General features: G+C 40.8%; 1 protein-coding gene across 2 annotated transcripts in view; it reads left to right on the forward strand.

Annotated features, from left to right (window-relative positions):
- Positions 1–3,389: 3,389 nt before the first annotated feature.
- The window catches only part of LOC311038317 (protein FAM222A-like), a 31,500-nt gene continuing 18,475 nt past the window's right edge, over positions 3,390–16,414 (forward strand). Inside the window, exons 1-2 of one of the 2 annotated variants that reach the window (XM_084047767.1) lie at positions 3,390–3,640; positions 14,860–15,034. In XM_084047767.1, the coding sequence (XP_083903893.1) occupies positions 14,905–15,034 (130 nt within the window). In that variant the 5' untranslated portion in view covers positions 3,390–3,640; positions 14,860–14,904. The remainder of the gene's footprint in view (positions 3,641–14,859; positions 15,035–16,414) is intronic. The other variant, XM_084047768.1, reaches the window with a different exon arrangement.

A 16,414-nucleotide genomic window follows, 5' to 3' on the forward strand; every position in this document is an offset into this window, starting at 1 on the left:
TTTACTAAAGACCAGGGGTTTTATTATTACTGAAGAAGCACTATTGCAATGGTTATTATCGGAATATAGGCTAGTTGTGTGATCTATGGTTAAGATACAGATAGAGTTATCCTTGTTGCTCCAAACTTCTGGTAGTATAGCCTACTTAATTATCTCTGACACCTCTCTCTCTCTCTCACACACACACACACACACGCACGCACGCACGCACGCACGCACGCACGCACGCACACACACACACACACGCACACACACACACACACACACACCCACACACACACACACACACACACACGACAGAGATGGCAGTCAGAATGGGTTGAGATGACTTTTTAACTGAGAACTTCATTGGTTCACTGTGTGTGTGTGTGTGTGTGTGTGTGTGTGTGTGTGTGTGTGTGTGTGTGTGTGTGTGTGTGTGTGTGTGTGTGTGTGTGTGTGTGTGTGTGTGGGGGGGGGGGGGGCACGGGGGTGTTTGTATCAATTATTATATCAAAGACATTTGGCTTGGAAAAGTCCTTATTTTCGAACAAAACATCAGACAGAAGCAAAGAGAGAAGCTGCAACTGCAGGCATAAATAATTATGTTTGAAGTGTTTTCAGTTCTTAACCAAAACAGTCTTGTTGTTACTGATCAACTAATGATCATAATGCACATTCCAGATGGAGTGGGTAACAACCTCAGCCCATAGGGAAAAGTGTTCAGTTAATTTACTGTTCTTTCTTTGCCTTCTAGTGGCACTTAGGTCTTGATGTCCTCATGAAGTTCCTCTAAACTAAACCATTAAAACTTTTTATTGAAGTTCCACAGACGGCATGTGCTTCACCACATGTGGATTGATTAGTGGTGTGTGGTATAGGCGAAGTGTGCTTCGTATACAGACAGAGAATATGTCCCACTGGCACAAGATCAAAGCGAATCCCCTTTGATCTGTATTAATTAATTAGTGTGCTTTGCTATGCTTTGAGGTATAGCTGTGTGATCACAATCTGTGATAACCATAACCAAGAGAACATTTCCCCTTACCTGTTCAGTTTTCAAAATAGGAACACTGGTTGGCATGGTAACCTCTGCTTCTGTGTAGCTTTCAAACTGAGGCATGACACTCAGGGGAGCTGTCAAGAAATCCTCTAATATTCCTTGTGACAGACACTCTTGTTTAAGTTGTTTAGAATGTGTTACGTCTGCTTGAAGTCTTTAGCCTTGGTGTGTGTTCTATAATCTTATTCATAAAGGCTGACATACTGTACATGTCCTTCACAAATATTAGCGAATCAAAGATATTAGGCTACTGAACTGAACAGTGTGACAAGATCACACTGTTTGGTTAACCACTTTAACCCTGGTGTCCCTATTTTGGTCACTCATTATAGGTGAAATTGTTAAAAAAATAAAATTAAAAGGTTAAAATATAGATTTACAAGTTCACATTGCATTGCTATGCATTGCGATGTTGTACATTTTTACAAATGTTTTGAGAATGTTCAAAGACATTTTAAAATATGGCTTAAGCATGTTTAATTCAGTGTATTGTGTGTCAAATGAGTGTTCAGTATGGTGAAGTTACAGGGGTGTATCTGAGGAAATTTGAGGTTTGGGTCTGGTGTACTATTGCATGTCGTTACGGCTGCCTGCAAATATTTATGATTTTCTTAGTGATTATTCTATCGATTATTTTTCGATTAATTGAATAACCGAGAAGTGTATTAAAAAAAACAATTTAACAAATCGATTAACCACATTGCATTATTTGATACTTTGTTGCACAATATCGTGCAATAATAGTGAAAATAGCTGATCACGATGCAAACTTGTAGTTTGGCTGATCTTTTGAAACTTTTCACCCATCATTACATATCCAAAATGGTGATTGATTCTTAATCGATTAGTGTATTCAATTAAATTGTTGATTATCGATAAAATTGTTTTATTATTGTTGCACCCCACATGTCTGAGTAGGCTAAATAGGATATGAGTTCAGGTCACAGATGCAGGATGCAAAACTCAAGGTAGAGGTGAGTGCAGCTGTTTGTCAGAGATGAAGCAGATGTGGACCTCCCTGTGGTGCTCTGTGCAGCCACACACAATGAGAGCTCAGCCAATTTGACTGAAATAAGATTATTAGGTTATTGGTTTCAAGTTGGATTATGGCAAACAATGGTTGCAGAAGACACACGCACGCACGCACACACACACACACACACACACACACACACACACACACACACACACACACACACACACACACACACACACACACACACACACACACACACACACACACACACACACACACACACACACACACACACACACACACACACACACACACACACAATTGAAATATGTATTTCTGTCCACATAGACAGAAGTAGGCTACAAGAATACCTTGTACAAAGGACATAAACACGGCCAGTGCAGTCAGACAAAAGGAAGACAACCAGTTACAAAGTGCCTATGAGGCAGAACATTGTTACATACAATGCAGTTGACATACTTGTCAGACACAGCAGACATCAATCATGGATAAAGGAAACAGTTTTGTGCTGTCAGGACATATTGCTTTATTCTAGGCTAAGTGGTGAAAAATAATAAATCAATAAAAACTGATTAAATAGCCTAGACTTTCGTAAAAGCTTACATGGCATCTCTTGGACCCAAATACATAACATTTTGCTTATACATTACACACTTTTGGTCCAATTTGGTCCAATCCAGTCTGTCATTTGGTCCAGTATTCCTTTACTGTTTATTAGCTACTGTAGCTGGGTATAGAGAAAACAGTGATAATGAACTATTCTTCCTTTAGCAGTGGTCCCCTTACTCTCTATAGATGACCCAGGGTGTCCCATGACCCCACGTTGAGAACCCGAGCTGTGTTCAGCAGCATGAGGCACAAAATATTCTATTTGTGATAAAACATGTGCAGGCTGGTGTAGGCAAGTCTTTAAAACATATCATATCGGATATTGTATGATCATGCATGTTTTAGTTATGACATGCATGCTACCAGCCTACCACTAAATAATATTGTGTTTAACTTTACAGTGCACTGGCGTTTTTATCCATTCCTTTGTGAGTGATGATGAAATAATATGATTCGCGTCTCGACCGGCTGCTGCTACTGTCTATTCCCTACTGAACCATGATCATCTATTCCTTTAAAATGTTCCGCGAAGTAACAACGTGCTTATTTCGACGTAATTGGCATCACCGCGGTTGACGCCTTCTCTCTCATATGATTGGCCGAGCCGTGGGAATATGCAAGCATACTCTTGATTGATTGGCCTGAAGCCGGTTTCAACAGCGCAGAGAACGCAGCATTTCCCACTCCGACATCACACTGACTGACTGTACTGACTACCTTGGTCTGGTCGGCTGCCGAGAAGAGATGGAAGAGCCACGTCAAATATAATCGTAGAAATTTGCCTATTTATTTATTTTTTGTATTCACGTCGACAAAGTAGCCGGCCTACACTTGATGGAATTGACCTCATCAATGGATAGTCCCACAGAGCTTTCCATCAACCATCGGGACATCAGTGCTTTTGCAGAGGAAATACGCCTTCCGATCAGGAGAACAACCAATCAACCGTGGCGAACCAAAGATAAACAAGCCTTATGATAAGATACAACTCTGTAAGTAAATTGTTTATGCTCCACTTTTTTGCTACTTAAGTTGCGATTCACGTTTCATTGTCAAGTCTGTCTGTGGTCAATCGTATTGGGAAAAAAAGAAGGGGGAAAATCTATAGAAATGTATCGTTTGCTCTGCATTGGAGATAGCAGGTGAATTTTACCATTGCTTGCATTATAATTCTATGTGCTCGAATAATGATTCAAGCCCAATGAAGGTGATCATGCCAATAATAGATGACAGATTGATTTGGGGGAAATTGGGGAATCCCATGTTTACAAGATGTGTTGTGCGTGTATGTCTGGGTGGACAGAGAGCCGCTCTAACGCACTAATGGGTCGTAGAAGCGTCTCGCCCTTATAGCCCACATTTGTTTTGTCCAGTGTTGCCATGTCCGCTTATTATAAGCCACTTTGGGCTTGTTTTTCTGTAAAGTTGCTTCTGATACCTTGTAATATATATGTTATGCCAGGAAGTGGAACCCCCCCCCCCCCCCCCATACAAGATTCGTGTTGTTAAAATGTTTTTCTAAAAGATGTTTTTTTTTGGGAAAATAGCAGATCTACAACACGCTTGTAGACCGGCTATTTTCAAATGGCCAATGTTTAAAAGGGTGACGGGCTTGCTTCTTTTTGGGCTTGTTTTCCTAGACCTGGTTGCTTGTTTCTCTCGCAAAATCTGGCAACCCTGGTTTTGTCCTGTTGTAGTAATGCGCTCTTGTGGGTTCGCATAAACGCAATCCAGGGAATATGGCATTTATTTTGGACCTAGTTAACAGCCTGCAGCAGCGACTATAGAGCAATTTTGCAATCGGGTTGCACTAAAAATGTCTGTGCCTTGAAAATAGTTGGGCATGTAATTATCCCCTATATGGTCTATTTTGTTCGATTTAAAGGGAAGGGACCCCACTATAATAATAAATCCACGTTAGCAACATTGTTGAACAGTTTGCTGTTGAACCCTTTGCCCATAGTTTTGAATCGGATCCTAATGCAAAAGCTTCAAAAGGGTGACGTCTGACATGGTCCATTTGTCTGTATATAGTGAGACGTGAATGGTTTTGTGGCCGAGGAGGTGCAGCAGCTTGCAATAAAAGGAGGGCTTGTGTGTCAGAATCTCAGTGGTTACAGGAAACGCTTTGAAGTATATTATTGGCTCTTCAAAGCTGCCTCCAGAAGGCTTAGCTTCCAATTCTATTGTCTAAAGCCGGAGGTGGGATCATCGCACCTCATTGCACCGATGGCAGCCGAGGTTGAAGGTTGGCCGCAGCAGAGGGCCATATAATATAGATTATGGGCCAGGTGTGAAATTCTATCCTGCATGCTTTCCTGTCTCTGTCAGATCATTTATTACAGGGGTTCTCAACCTGTGGGTCGGGATCTCCCAGGGGGGGGTCTCCAGATGACAGTGAAGGGACAATTTAAGGGGTTTAAGACCTTTTTAATAGCTAAAAAAAATATGGAGAAAGATAAGCATTGCTGCATCAAAAGTAATCAACAAACTACACTATAAAAACTGGTCAAACGTTGGCCAAATTGTCAAATAATATAAGAAAGAGGCAAACATTGTGAAAATAGCCGATCTACAAGCTCACTCACAACGCGAGGCGTTGTGAGCTTGTAGGTCTGCTATTTTCACAATATTTATCAGTGGAACTGAGTCAAACAAAATATAATGCCTCAACTCCTACATTCCAAGTGCTTGTCAGGGAGTTCAAATATGATTATTTTGGAAAGGTTGAGAGAACCACTGATTTATTAGACAGAATGACGGGATGTCACAGCTTCCCACCAGAGGTAGACTATAAAGGAGAAAAGGGCTGCAATACATTATGCACCTCCACAGGCCCATTTGCCATTAGGCTACCTGACCCAAACTATAAACAACATGGGGGAACGAGGGGGCATAAACAGTCAGAAATAACCATCTGTCTTTCCTGTATTCCCCTCTCACATAGTATCATGGGGTTGCCTCAAATATCAAATCAATTGTGAGTTGCCTGAGTGTAGCCTAGTAAGCCTACATTAATCTACATTCCATTTAGCTATACTTTTAGACGTATGTGTCCAATCCAGAGTTTTAATGGCAGACAGAGAATGTCACACCTGCCAATTATGGTAGACTTCCTGCTTGTATTTGACAAAACATACATCATTACTCTCAAATAGCTTACTGTTCCACTTGTCTTTTACCTTTTTTGGAAACATTTACTTAGCAAAAAGAATATCTCGTTTTCTCTACCTTTTTTATTATTACAATTGATACATTGAAGCTGTTGGTGTGATGCGCTTTGTGGATCTGAGCTATGGTTCAAAGACTAATGCAGTCTTGTATGAGGCTGGTTGATAAGGTGTAATTACAACATGTCATGTATGCCTATAGGTATCTCTGGGGTTTCCCACTGATCTCCTTAAACCCCATCAGCACTTTATCTCCATTTCCATGTAGACAAGGTTTGTCATCTGGCTGCCTTCTCCCATCAAACCTGAGTTATTAGTGATGCTGGCCTGTGATATAGCCTCTGCAGTCTCACTCAATTCAGAGAGATATTTCTTCATGCTGCCTGCCATGACTATTATGAATTTGTTTTAGCCACTAGGTCTGTTGAAGGTCATGTTTAATGTAACTAGGGCCAGCCTAGATATTATATGTGTACCCCAAAACCTGTAGCCAGTACTGTGAGTTTTGTGCCATGCAATGCAAAAGTGATTGTGCCATGCAATGCAAAAGTGATCTCTGAAAGAGATAGAGCCACAATAACTCTCCTCTAAGGGATAATGTCAGGACTTTGTTGCTAAGCAGTTCCTCCTGTGCACCCATAGTAAGCACCGTTTTATCTACTAAGGCATGTCGTGTGTAATTACAGGCAGCCTGCCATCTTTTGAAATCTGCCTAATTGGTCTTTTCATTTTAATAGGATGAGGGGGCAGAGGGACAGGGGGTTAAGGGTGGGGGGTTAAGGACTAGGCCATAGAGGTCAATTGGGGAGGGGTACAGACTGGCAGTCTTAAGCCCAATTCATACTTTGGCGTGCAACGCCGTCCTGCGATGGAGCATAAATGTGGCATTATTTGCCATTATTTGCCATTCACACCTAGGCTATGTCGTCTATGTTGTCTATGTTATGGTGCTCTGCCTCGCCTACCTCTCATGAACGATACACACCGTCTGATTGCACTTAATGCAATATCTGCTCTTAATTTCGCAGTCACAGGAGGCTATTTTTGATTAGGATCAAAGCCCTTTCTCCGAGAATACATTGGTCTTTCCATAATGCTTCCATAGAGAGCTTATCATTTAGTGTGGAAAGTAAGTTTGCTGCCATCATGTAAGAGCCCTGCAGGGAGCATTTCCCCAATCATTCCTCTTGAGTTCTCTGTTTTATTAAAATTTGTAATGACTTGAAGGAATCATTGACCCTTAACAGCATAATGAACGGCCCTGCTTGTACAGAGGAGAGGGCTTGGTGAGTGGGGGTGGGTATGATGGCGTTGGTAGTGAGAATCGTTCACATGGCTATGCTCTCTTTTATGGAATACATTCTAGTAAGGAATAGCCTAGTTTAGCCTGAGAGCAATTTAAAACATCGTGCTAGGTTTGGTGAAGTTAGTAAATTGGCTAATAGTTTATTTCCCCCTATTTTTCAGTATCAGTTACTTTAATTCAATTAACCCTTTTTAAAGTTGCATTACTGAAGATGTTGGAAAAGTATATGAGTGTCACAACACTCATGTGCCCAGCTCTGTCAAGTCAAGTACAGTATGAGAACTTCAGCCACCATAGAATGAAAGAGATTGGTAGCTTGTGCTATTCTGTTTATGGTCACATCACAGGTTTGCAGATGTAAAAAAAAGTGAGTGAAATTATTATATATATATACACATATAGGTGTTTTGTCCAAGCTCCCATCATTTGCAGTTTTAAAGGGAAGAAGTGGAGAGGTCGAAAGAAAGAACATTAAGGAAAACAGTCCAGACATTAAAATATTCCTGATATGGAATTATGGACAAAGTGAAATATATACAAGCAGGTCAGATAGATTTCAGACCTTAGATGCATATCAGATATACCAGTCAAAATTATGTTGTTTTCAATAATGACCTCAAACGTGGATTCTATCAAATTGCTTCCCAGAAATGATCAGTCAGTCATTGCCGTTTCAAGTGTTCTGTTAACTGTTTATAAAGATATGAGAGCTGTTCCCACCAAGTAATAATATCTATGAAGATATTGATTGAATGGCTGACTTGCTTTTTGTCCATTTGCACTGGCAGCAGTCAAAGTGAAGCCGAAACTAAATCTAATGAATGGAGCAAGCGACACCCAATATACAGCTTCTCTATCAGCTCATGAACCCAAAGGTTGGTCAGTGTGACCTAGTGTGCACACGTGTGGGATAATGATCAGATAAGACCATGTTTACCTCTTAATACCGACTGAGTGTCAGTTAGACATCACCCCATGCAGGGCAGGCAGTGTTGATCTTTCCTTGTTACTGTGTGAGTGCGAGAGCACATGAGTGAGTGCAAGTCGCCCTATACTCCTGACCAACGCTGTTTTGATTGTGCCTGGCTGCTCCAAGTTAATGGCTCCACATTCTTCTGCGTTAACGCTTTAGAGAGTAATGCACCTTGTTGAACGACTGTATACACGTGTATGCATTATTGCAAAAAATATCTTTATTTTACAATGTCTTCCATTTAGAATTTAGAATTAATTCATAGTTTATTGCATAACTAAATGTTTCACTAGGCTTTCTTTAAATGGGAAATTGTTATTGCATTGCAGTTTAATACTAAAGCAAATACTAGAAAGCCAAATATTGATTTATTTTACCTTAATAATGAGAGCAAATAGAGGCAGTTCCAGTAGATTAGGGAGCAAAAAAAAGGGACAGCAACAAATTGAATTCTACAACAGTGACAGTATTTTCAACACGCAGCACATTCCTTTCAATGAAAAACCCAGAGCGCTCATTATCATGGGCAGTTAGTAGTGGAAGGACAAAGTGTACGTAATACCTTCATAATAGTATGACAGCCTAGTGGCAGCTTCCAGACTGTGAAAAAACAAACAAAAAAAACATTTTAACACAATGACAGTGCATTGTTAGTTATGCACTCCTGAATCCTGTGGGCTAATTATTTCTGCTCTAGTCTACGGGATGTGTGATGTGTCTGTAAAAGTATGAAAAAAAGAAAAAAAGAAACTGAAATTATGATGAGTATAATTTGATACTCAAAATACCTGTTTTACTGTAAGTAGCACAGCCAAACCGACTGCTTCTCATTGATTGGCAACTGCGTGCCAGTTTTAAGTAGTTAATGGGAAAGTGTATTGTATTAGTGTAATATTCTGTCTTACTAGAAGCTGGTACAAAACATATCCCAACTGGTGATGTATAACCAAAGGAGGCTGAGGGTGGGATATCAAAAGCAGAAGCATGGATTTGAACCCCATCCCCCCTGCAAATCGAACCCTGAATGTTCTTGACGTCTCCGGGATTTTATGCAGTCATTGTATTTATTTGATGTATTTTGAGCATTTGCATGAATTGTATAGAAAGCCCTGCTTAACACTGTTGTAATACCTTTTACAGGAGCTAATCTCAATGGAAATGAGTCTCATTGTTATCAGTGGCAGGCCTTGAGCGTGGTTATTGTGTAGGGCAGAGAGGCTCTGGGATGTTTGGATGTTCTGCATTTCAACCTTTGTGCCTTTGTATTTTCAGAGAGGGAGAACATAAGAGAGAAATCTGGGTCTCTCTTATATGGCGCTCAGATACCAATTATGCAAACTAATAGAGAATTTAACCAGGCTGGCTCTTATCATCCTAATCCGGGAGTAATAGAATCTATTAAAAATGTATGAGAGGGTGGGGGTAGCTGGTGTGGGCGAGTGTGCTGTTGAGATGAACCCAACATCTCCAGCACCGCTGCCTGCTGTCTAGGTCTGTCTGTCAGACTCTCACCGCTTGCCCCGTCTCCTGTATTACTCTATAGTACGCCTTAAATAACACATAAAATGCCATTTGCAATTGTATGCAGGTACGCTATGGTAATTAGTTGCCCCATTTTAGCCCCACAAAGTACATTAAATGCTTTGTGTTTTCGCTATTGCTCAATATGCTAAATACTGTACTTCTTTGTAAAGCCAGCCTGTGCTGCACTTTCCTTCCTATGTTATACAGTTATTTTCTGTCCACGCTGCCAAGCAAAACAAATCTCAGTGGATTGGTGAGGGAAAATGTTAGCATAGTACTCCAATCCAACTAGAGTGAAAAGGATGCTTAAAGCTTCTTTCATTATCATCTAATCATTAACTGAGGACTCTAAGAATTGCTAACATAAGCTGAGAGGATTGGATAGGAATGTGTGTGTGTGTCTGTGTGGGGGGGGGCATGTAGCTTTTGTCTGTGCATTTTTGTATTTATTGAAAGGAAGGGTCTCACAGCAATGCACCTCCATAATCAGAATCATCTTTATTGTCACATAACAGGTTTACATTACAGGTTTACAGACGACGTCTCAGTCAAGAGACCTTCATCAGACCTGATTAAGACTATTATTGTTTTTTGGTTTTACATGGCTAGCATTAACAGATTAATGAAGGTGTTCCTGTAGCGTACGTTCATACAGACAGTCCGTGAACAGCACCATATGAAACTAGGGGTCCTCAAAATTAAAACCACGTAGTTGGCATGCTTGCACAGGTGATTAAAAAATGGGACTTTAGTTATTATCAGCAACTTTTAAAGGAAAATGCTATATGGAATATGGGGAACTCGGGCTTTGTTTCGAGTGGAACAGCTAGGGGTACGTTTCCTGTCCACCACCGTGGAGACTAGGATTTGAATCCTTCACAGTGCCAGCTTGGCCGGACGCTCCAGTGAACACAATTGGGGTGTTCGTGGGTGGGAAGCCGGTTGGGGAAGTCATTCTCTGTTGCTAGTGCATCCTACAGGTTGGTGGGGGTGCCTGTTCAGCAGGGAGCGGAACTGGGAAGCATAGCGTGTTCCTCTGCATGCATTATGCCCTCCCTTTGAAACTCCTCACTGTCAGGTTAAGAAGCGGCAGGTGACTCGATGTATATTGGAAAAGACACGTGGTGTCCCCAAGACCAAACAGTAGGGGCAGGGCATAAATGGGCAAAAAAATGTAATCGAATAAAAAAATGATTTGGGCAACCGTATTGGAACTGGATTTCAGGAGAATGGCGCTTGTAGGGAACTTTTCTAGTGGAGGAATATAGCTTTGCTCCAGGAGTACCCAAACGAAAATGTAAGTGCCAAACCGTTTCAAACACTGTTTGGGTCTCCTGGGCTACTCCAGCTCATACCCATGAGGCTGCTTAGTGGTAGGAGAAAGATTGTTGAAGGTCAGGCCCATGAGTAATTTGGAGCTTTAAGGAGGGTGTCACGCTTGCTTTACACATTTTTATGCCCCACTTTGATATGTTTACCACTAGCTAAATATGTCTCTGCTGCATTTTGGGAGGAGGAAGAAAGTGTGCTGCACTAACCGAGTATTAGTGCATATAGCCAGCTTTATCTTCCTCAGAAATGTGATTCAATTTCAGCCTAGATTCTCAGCCAAGGAAACGGGATAAGACATTTTAGAGTGACTATAGAAATGAAATCTTAAAAAAATAAATATATACGTTTTCCTTTTACCTGAAGACATTTGTTTTGTTTTTCAAAGAGATATATGGTTGTTTATCAAAAGCTGTGTCAATGGTATTCTCTGAAGGTCCTTAGGAGAAGCCATCTGGTTTCTGTTAGACTTTAAGAGGAAGGATCAGCTCCCTGCCTATTTGACCGATCACAACCATCATCTAGTCTCTTCATCACTTCCCTTGTTGCTCCTGCAGTGACCTTGTTATATCTTCTCATGCCTAGTCCTGTCCTGAGCCCAAGGATGACAATGGGTTATAAAATGAGACATTTTACTTTTCATGCCATTTTCCCAGAGACCCCAGAGTCTATCACTGATGGAAAGAGCCAATTTGTCTGCCAGAGCGTCATTATCAGAAAACCTTGGGAGACAAAAGATGGACTGCAGAGTGCAGGGTCCTTATCTCTCTGGCAGACCCTCAGTGAACCACATCATGTTTGATAACGCCGCTTATCAGCCACTCTGATGTCACCCCAAACTGGCAAGGATTGAATGTCCTTGCAGCTCAAACTTTGTCCTATTTTCCTATTATCCATGACTGTGGAAACCTTGCAGACATTAGCTTGTAGGAAATGGAAATTAAAGCTTTATAACGGTCACAGAAAAGTGCTGAAAGAGCTGAACAAATGGAGATATCCCATCAGGAGCAAATGAAGATTTGCTGCTGTTTGAAAAGTGGAAGACTTTTTTGGCAGTGCAACAAAATGAGATACAATGCAACATGGCTTAACAGTTGGCACATTTTTGTGTTAGTAGCCTTATTTTAGTTTTAATTGAGCTATGCTTGTGACTGCCAGAGAATATTATCTTCTTACCATTGCAGAAATATGGTCTGTAGTTACTTCTCACAAGCTGAATTGAGATATCAGTTTGCCAATTACAGTGGAAGAGACGGAATATAATAAAGTACCATACATCAAGGAATATAAGGCATGGAGCTTGCTTTTGTTGTGCAACACATTTTCTGGAGGGCTGGATAAATGGCATCACAGAGATCTTAGCCCTGATAATGTCATTCTACTGTCTCACATTACTTTGATCTCAGGTCCCTTTGCCATTTAGTCAGGAAAAGTAACTGTAAGCCTGAAGCCTAATTTATATTTTTGTATGTCTCGTTCACCGAAAATCACAGATTTTCAAGCCATTTTTAAGCTAGTCACACTGTCATGCGGCTAGTAGCATATAAATTAGGTATACGTTTTCACAAAACATCTTTAGATGACAGGATGAAAAGAAACTTTGCTACATGTTTTTTATTTTCACTTTTCTGGTTTCAGTGAAAACTTTTTTTGTTTAAAACAGCTTGGCCTCTCTTTGTGAATTCTAATGTCCCCCTCCTTGATGTATTTTCATATAGGAACAAATTGGAGGGTAATGGAAGGTATTCTGACTCTCGTCTCATTTTTTGCCAGTAAAGTACTGAAGGCTTTTCCCCGGAGATACCTTTCCACTTTCCTCTGTTCTCTTTGCCTTTTCTGCTCATCCCTCTTTTGACAAATTGTGTGGTAATGGAAGGGTTGTTGTGAAATTGGTTTGCTATTCAAAAGTCTGACCATAGCAAGGCTTTTAGGTTTCCATGTGTGTGTGATCAGATGAGAAAAGCCATGCTGAGCAGTTTGAAGTGAGCTTGTCACTGAGGGGCAGAAGGGGTGGGAGGGTAAAGCCTGATTTATATTTGCTTGCACGCTGGTGTCGTGAACCGAAAATATCCGATCTACAAGCTCACCGAGTGTCGCACTGCGATGCAGTGTGAGCTTGTAGATCAGCTATTTTCGGTGAGCGACACCCGCATGCAACTAAGTGTAACTCAGTCTTAAGAGAAAAGGAAGTGAGAGGAGCGGGAATCTCTTTAGGCACCTGACAAGAATAAAATAAAAAAAACACTCTGTTCCTTCATTCTTTTGACATGGAGGTAATCATGTTTCTGCAGCTAGTCACTGAGCACTCTATCCTGTGGTTGACTCACTTAAGCTGCCCTCTGGACCTTGAGGGAGAAAAGAAAACATTAAGCCAGTAGAAACAGACAAAAAACGAATATGAGAGATGCAAAGGCAGTCTGACAGCTGTGTGCTGCAGGCTCCTATTAGCTTACCACAACAGAATGAAAGTAGTTTGTTTCAATGCAAGTGAATGAATTGCTCCCCCTAAGAGCTAATCTTTTGATAGCATGGGTAGATAGTGCTTTGGCTGTAATATTTTGCATAGTTTGCAGTTAGCAGCTGTCTATCTACAAGGGGCATCAATCAGGTGCAGTATGCCTGGTTTGAGATGGCCTCAGGTAGTTCTTTACATTTGCCATGCTAGCACATAGACTTGCTGACTCTATCAGATGATCAAAGGGGGTGTTGTAGATGCACTTATCTATGACAGGTTCAGATAATACCCAGCTCTCTATTTAGAATGATAGTCTCTCTCAGCACTGCTGAGAGGAGCCCGCAGCTCTGTCAGACATAGCCACTCATTACCTCTGACAATACTTAACTCTGCAAATAGCACAACCCGTTTTAGAGAACCTGCCACTTTCGGCTTTCGCTGCTGATCAATACAGCTATCAATTCATACAGCAATTTAAGAAGCCCAGCGCTCCAGGCTAGGGAGAGATTGAAGGGCACAGCCTTACTGTAGGCTACAGAAGGCCTTGTAAATGATCTGTGTTACAGAAACTGACAGAACAAGGTTGAAAACGGGAAAGTGCCATCATAACAACTAAGCATATGGAGGAAATGGAAACTCTATTAAATGATATTACTTTCTCAGATGTGTAGCAGCTCACAGGGGGGGGGCTCCTCCACTTTAACAATAAGCACCCAAAGTGGGTGCTTAGTTTGATGCAAGCCGTTTAATAACTACCTAACCCCTATACTTAATTGTATGATGAATAGTGAAATAACCGATCTACAAGCTCACAATGCTTTCTTTATTGTGGTTAAGTAAAGGAGAGATCTTTTCAAGAGAAGATGTTTGCTAGATTGATTCATTTCATCAATAGTTGCTTATAATTTAATGCACCTGTGCATGAATTTTCATCTCCAGAGTTCTACTTTTTAGTTTGTGGTTGAGTTGTAATATCACTTTTTCTTTTTAAATCAACATAATTAAAATTATCAACTTTTAAAGTCAGGATTCCGGTGTTGGCCGTAAAGTAGTCTCTCAAGCCGGAACTCTTCCACAATCGTCAAAACATTACAGAGTCTGTAATTCTGCCTCCTAAAAGTCCCACAAAGGAATCTGTCATCTGTTTGTCATTTCCATTCACTAAAATCTATTTTAAAATATCTTGAATATTTTGCATTTCCATTTCTGCTATAAGCAGCAAGGTAGATAGGCTTCGACTAATTTGGCTTCCAGTAGGACTTATTTACGCGACTGCGATAGCGAAATGGAAGTGGGGGGGAGGCGGGACATGCACTGTATTTCCTACGCATTTTCAGCGCTTCCGACGTACAGAGTACAGACTGTAAGGTGGAAGCGTTTGAAAATTGTGTGAGCCAACAAGTCTGTGTCGAGAGACTAGACAGAAAGTAACAAGTTTCTCTCCTTTTACCCAGCAGGTTCCCTAAAGCTGTCAGCAGCTAGAGCCTCAGTGAGCCACTATGCTGGCATGCATCCAGAGACAACAGAACCTGGTATCCCAGCATCTGGTCTGCACCCCCAAAATCCTGGATGTCCCACCTCTACCACTGTCGCTACCTGTACCAACACCACAGCCCTGTGCTCACAAAGGTGAGGCCATATCAGATGATTTTCTTTAACCTAGACAAGACAGTGTCTGTCTGCAGTGAATTATATTGCTGTTTTAACTACTTAAGTTCTACAGCATATACTTTGTCTACAAGCTCACAATGTATCGCAGGGCGATGTGTTGTGCGCTTTCTAGTCTAGTCAGTGCCAAATAAAAACGGAACACAGACTTATGTACATGCAATAAATTCCAAGTCAGATTTCAAATCAGTCTGTGCTTTTAAATGCATTAAAACACCAAAAGTGAAACAAAAATGGAGGGCAGTAATGTCAAGTACTGTATAGCGTGATCATAGTCAGTGGGCTAAACATGTCAGGCATCGTCCTTTAATAGGGCCACTCATCTCTGCGTTCTTGTAGTGCAGAACGTACGCAGTAAAATACTCTGTGTTTTTATTTATCCATTTGTGTACAAATGTACAGGATTTAATTTTACTGAGACAGGAGAACAAGGAAAGTGGTGTGTTTAGCTCGACCTGGATTATGACTGTTGTAGAAAACCCTGGGCTGGCCTATGTGAATTCACGTGAGCTTGATCATTGCTAGTTGCATCTTTAATTTGATTAGGATTGCATTGATCAAATATGGACGGAGCATAATGCTGTACATTTGACCTTGCTCTGTATAGGTTATTTTAATGATGGTGATTGCACTAGCTAGTAGATAGATGCCACCTTGCATCATGACTTATTCAGTAAGTATACACCCTTTTTCCCCTGAGTACTTATTAGCAACCTACACACACAGTGTGGTTACCTCCTTCACCAGGCTGAAGGCAAAGGTGGAGATTATGTTTTCACCTCTGCCTGTCTGTGTGCCTGTTTGTCAGGGGATAATCTCACAACTGCTGACAAATAAGTGCCAGTTTTGTGCCATATTGTGTACACAATAAATTGTCTTCACAGTAAAATCTTCAAATGTAAACATATGGACCCATATGGACCCTTACAAGATCCATATAGGTACACTCTCATAGGATTTTGCTGTGTAGTAACTAAAAACGTATTTCTTATTTTATATAAATAGCCTATGTACCATCTTTCTAACAGCAGGATAAAATATGATACAGAAAACTTCAGTGCAGACAATATTACAGCTTGCTGTTATATCTTAACCGTTGCCAGCTGACAGTTGGATGGATGATTCAGTTGACAAGTGTTGAATTTGTTGCCAACAGTACAGGCATACAAAATGATCGATTGTTTCCAAGATTTATTTTGTACCATTGTGTACAATTTTACACAGGCAAGTACACAGGCTTTCTTTAAGGGTGCTTTTTTGCTATCATTACCATAAATCTATTAATTGTTATATACCACAACACAGCCTTTGTCATAATTAATATTTATGAACTAAATTTCA

The sequence above is a fragment of the Gymnoscopelus microlampas genome (genome assembly GCF_963454915.1).
Source record: "Gymnoscopelus microlampas genome assembly, chromosome: 21".
Lineage (NCBI taxonomy): Eukaryota > Metazoa > Chordata > Actinopteri > Myctophiformes > Myctophidae > Gymnoscopelus > Gymnoscopelus microlampas.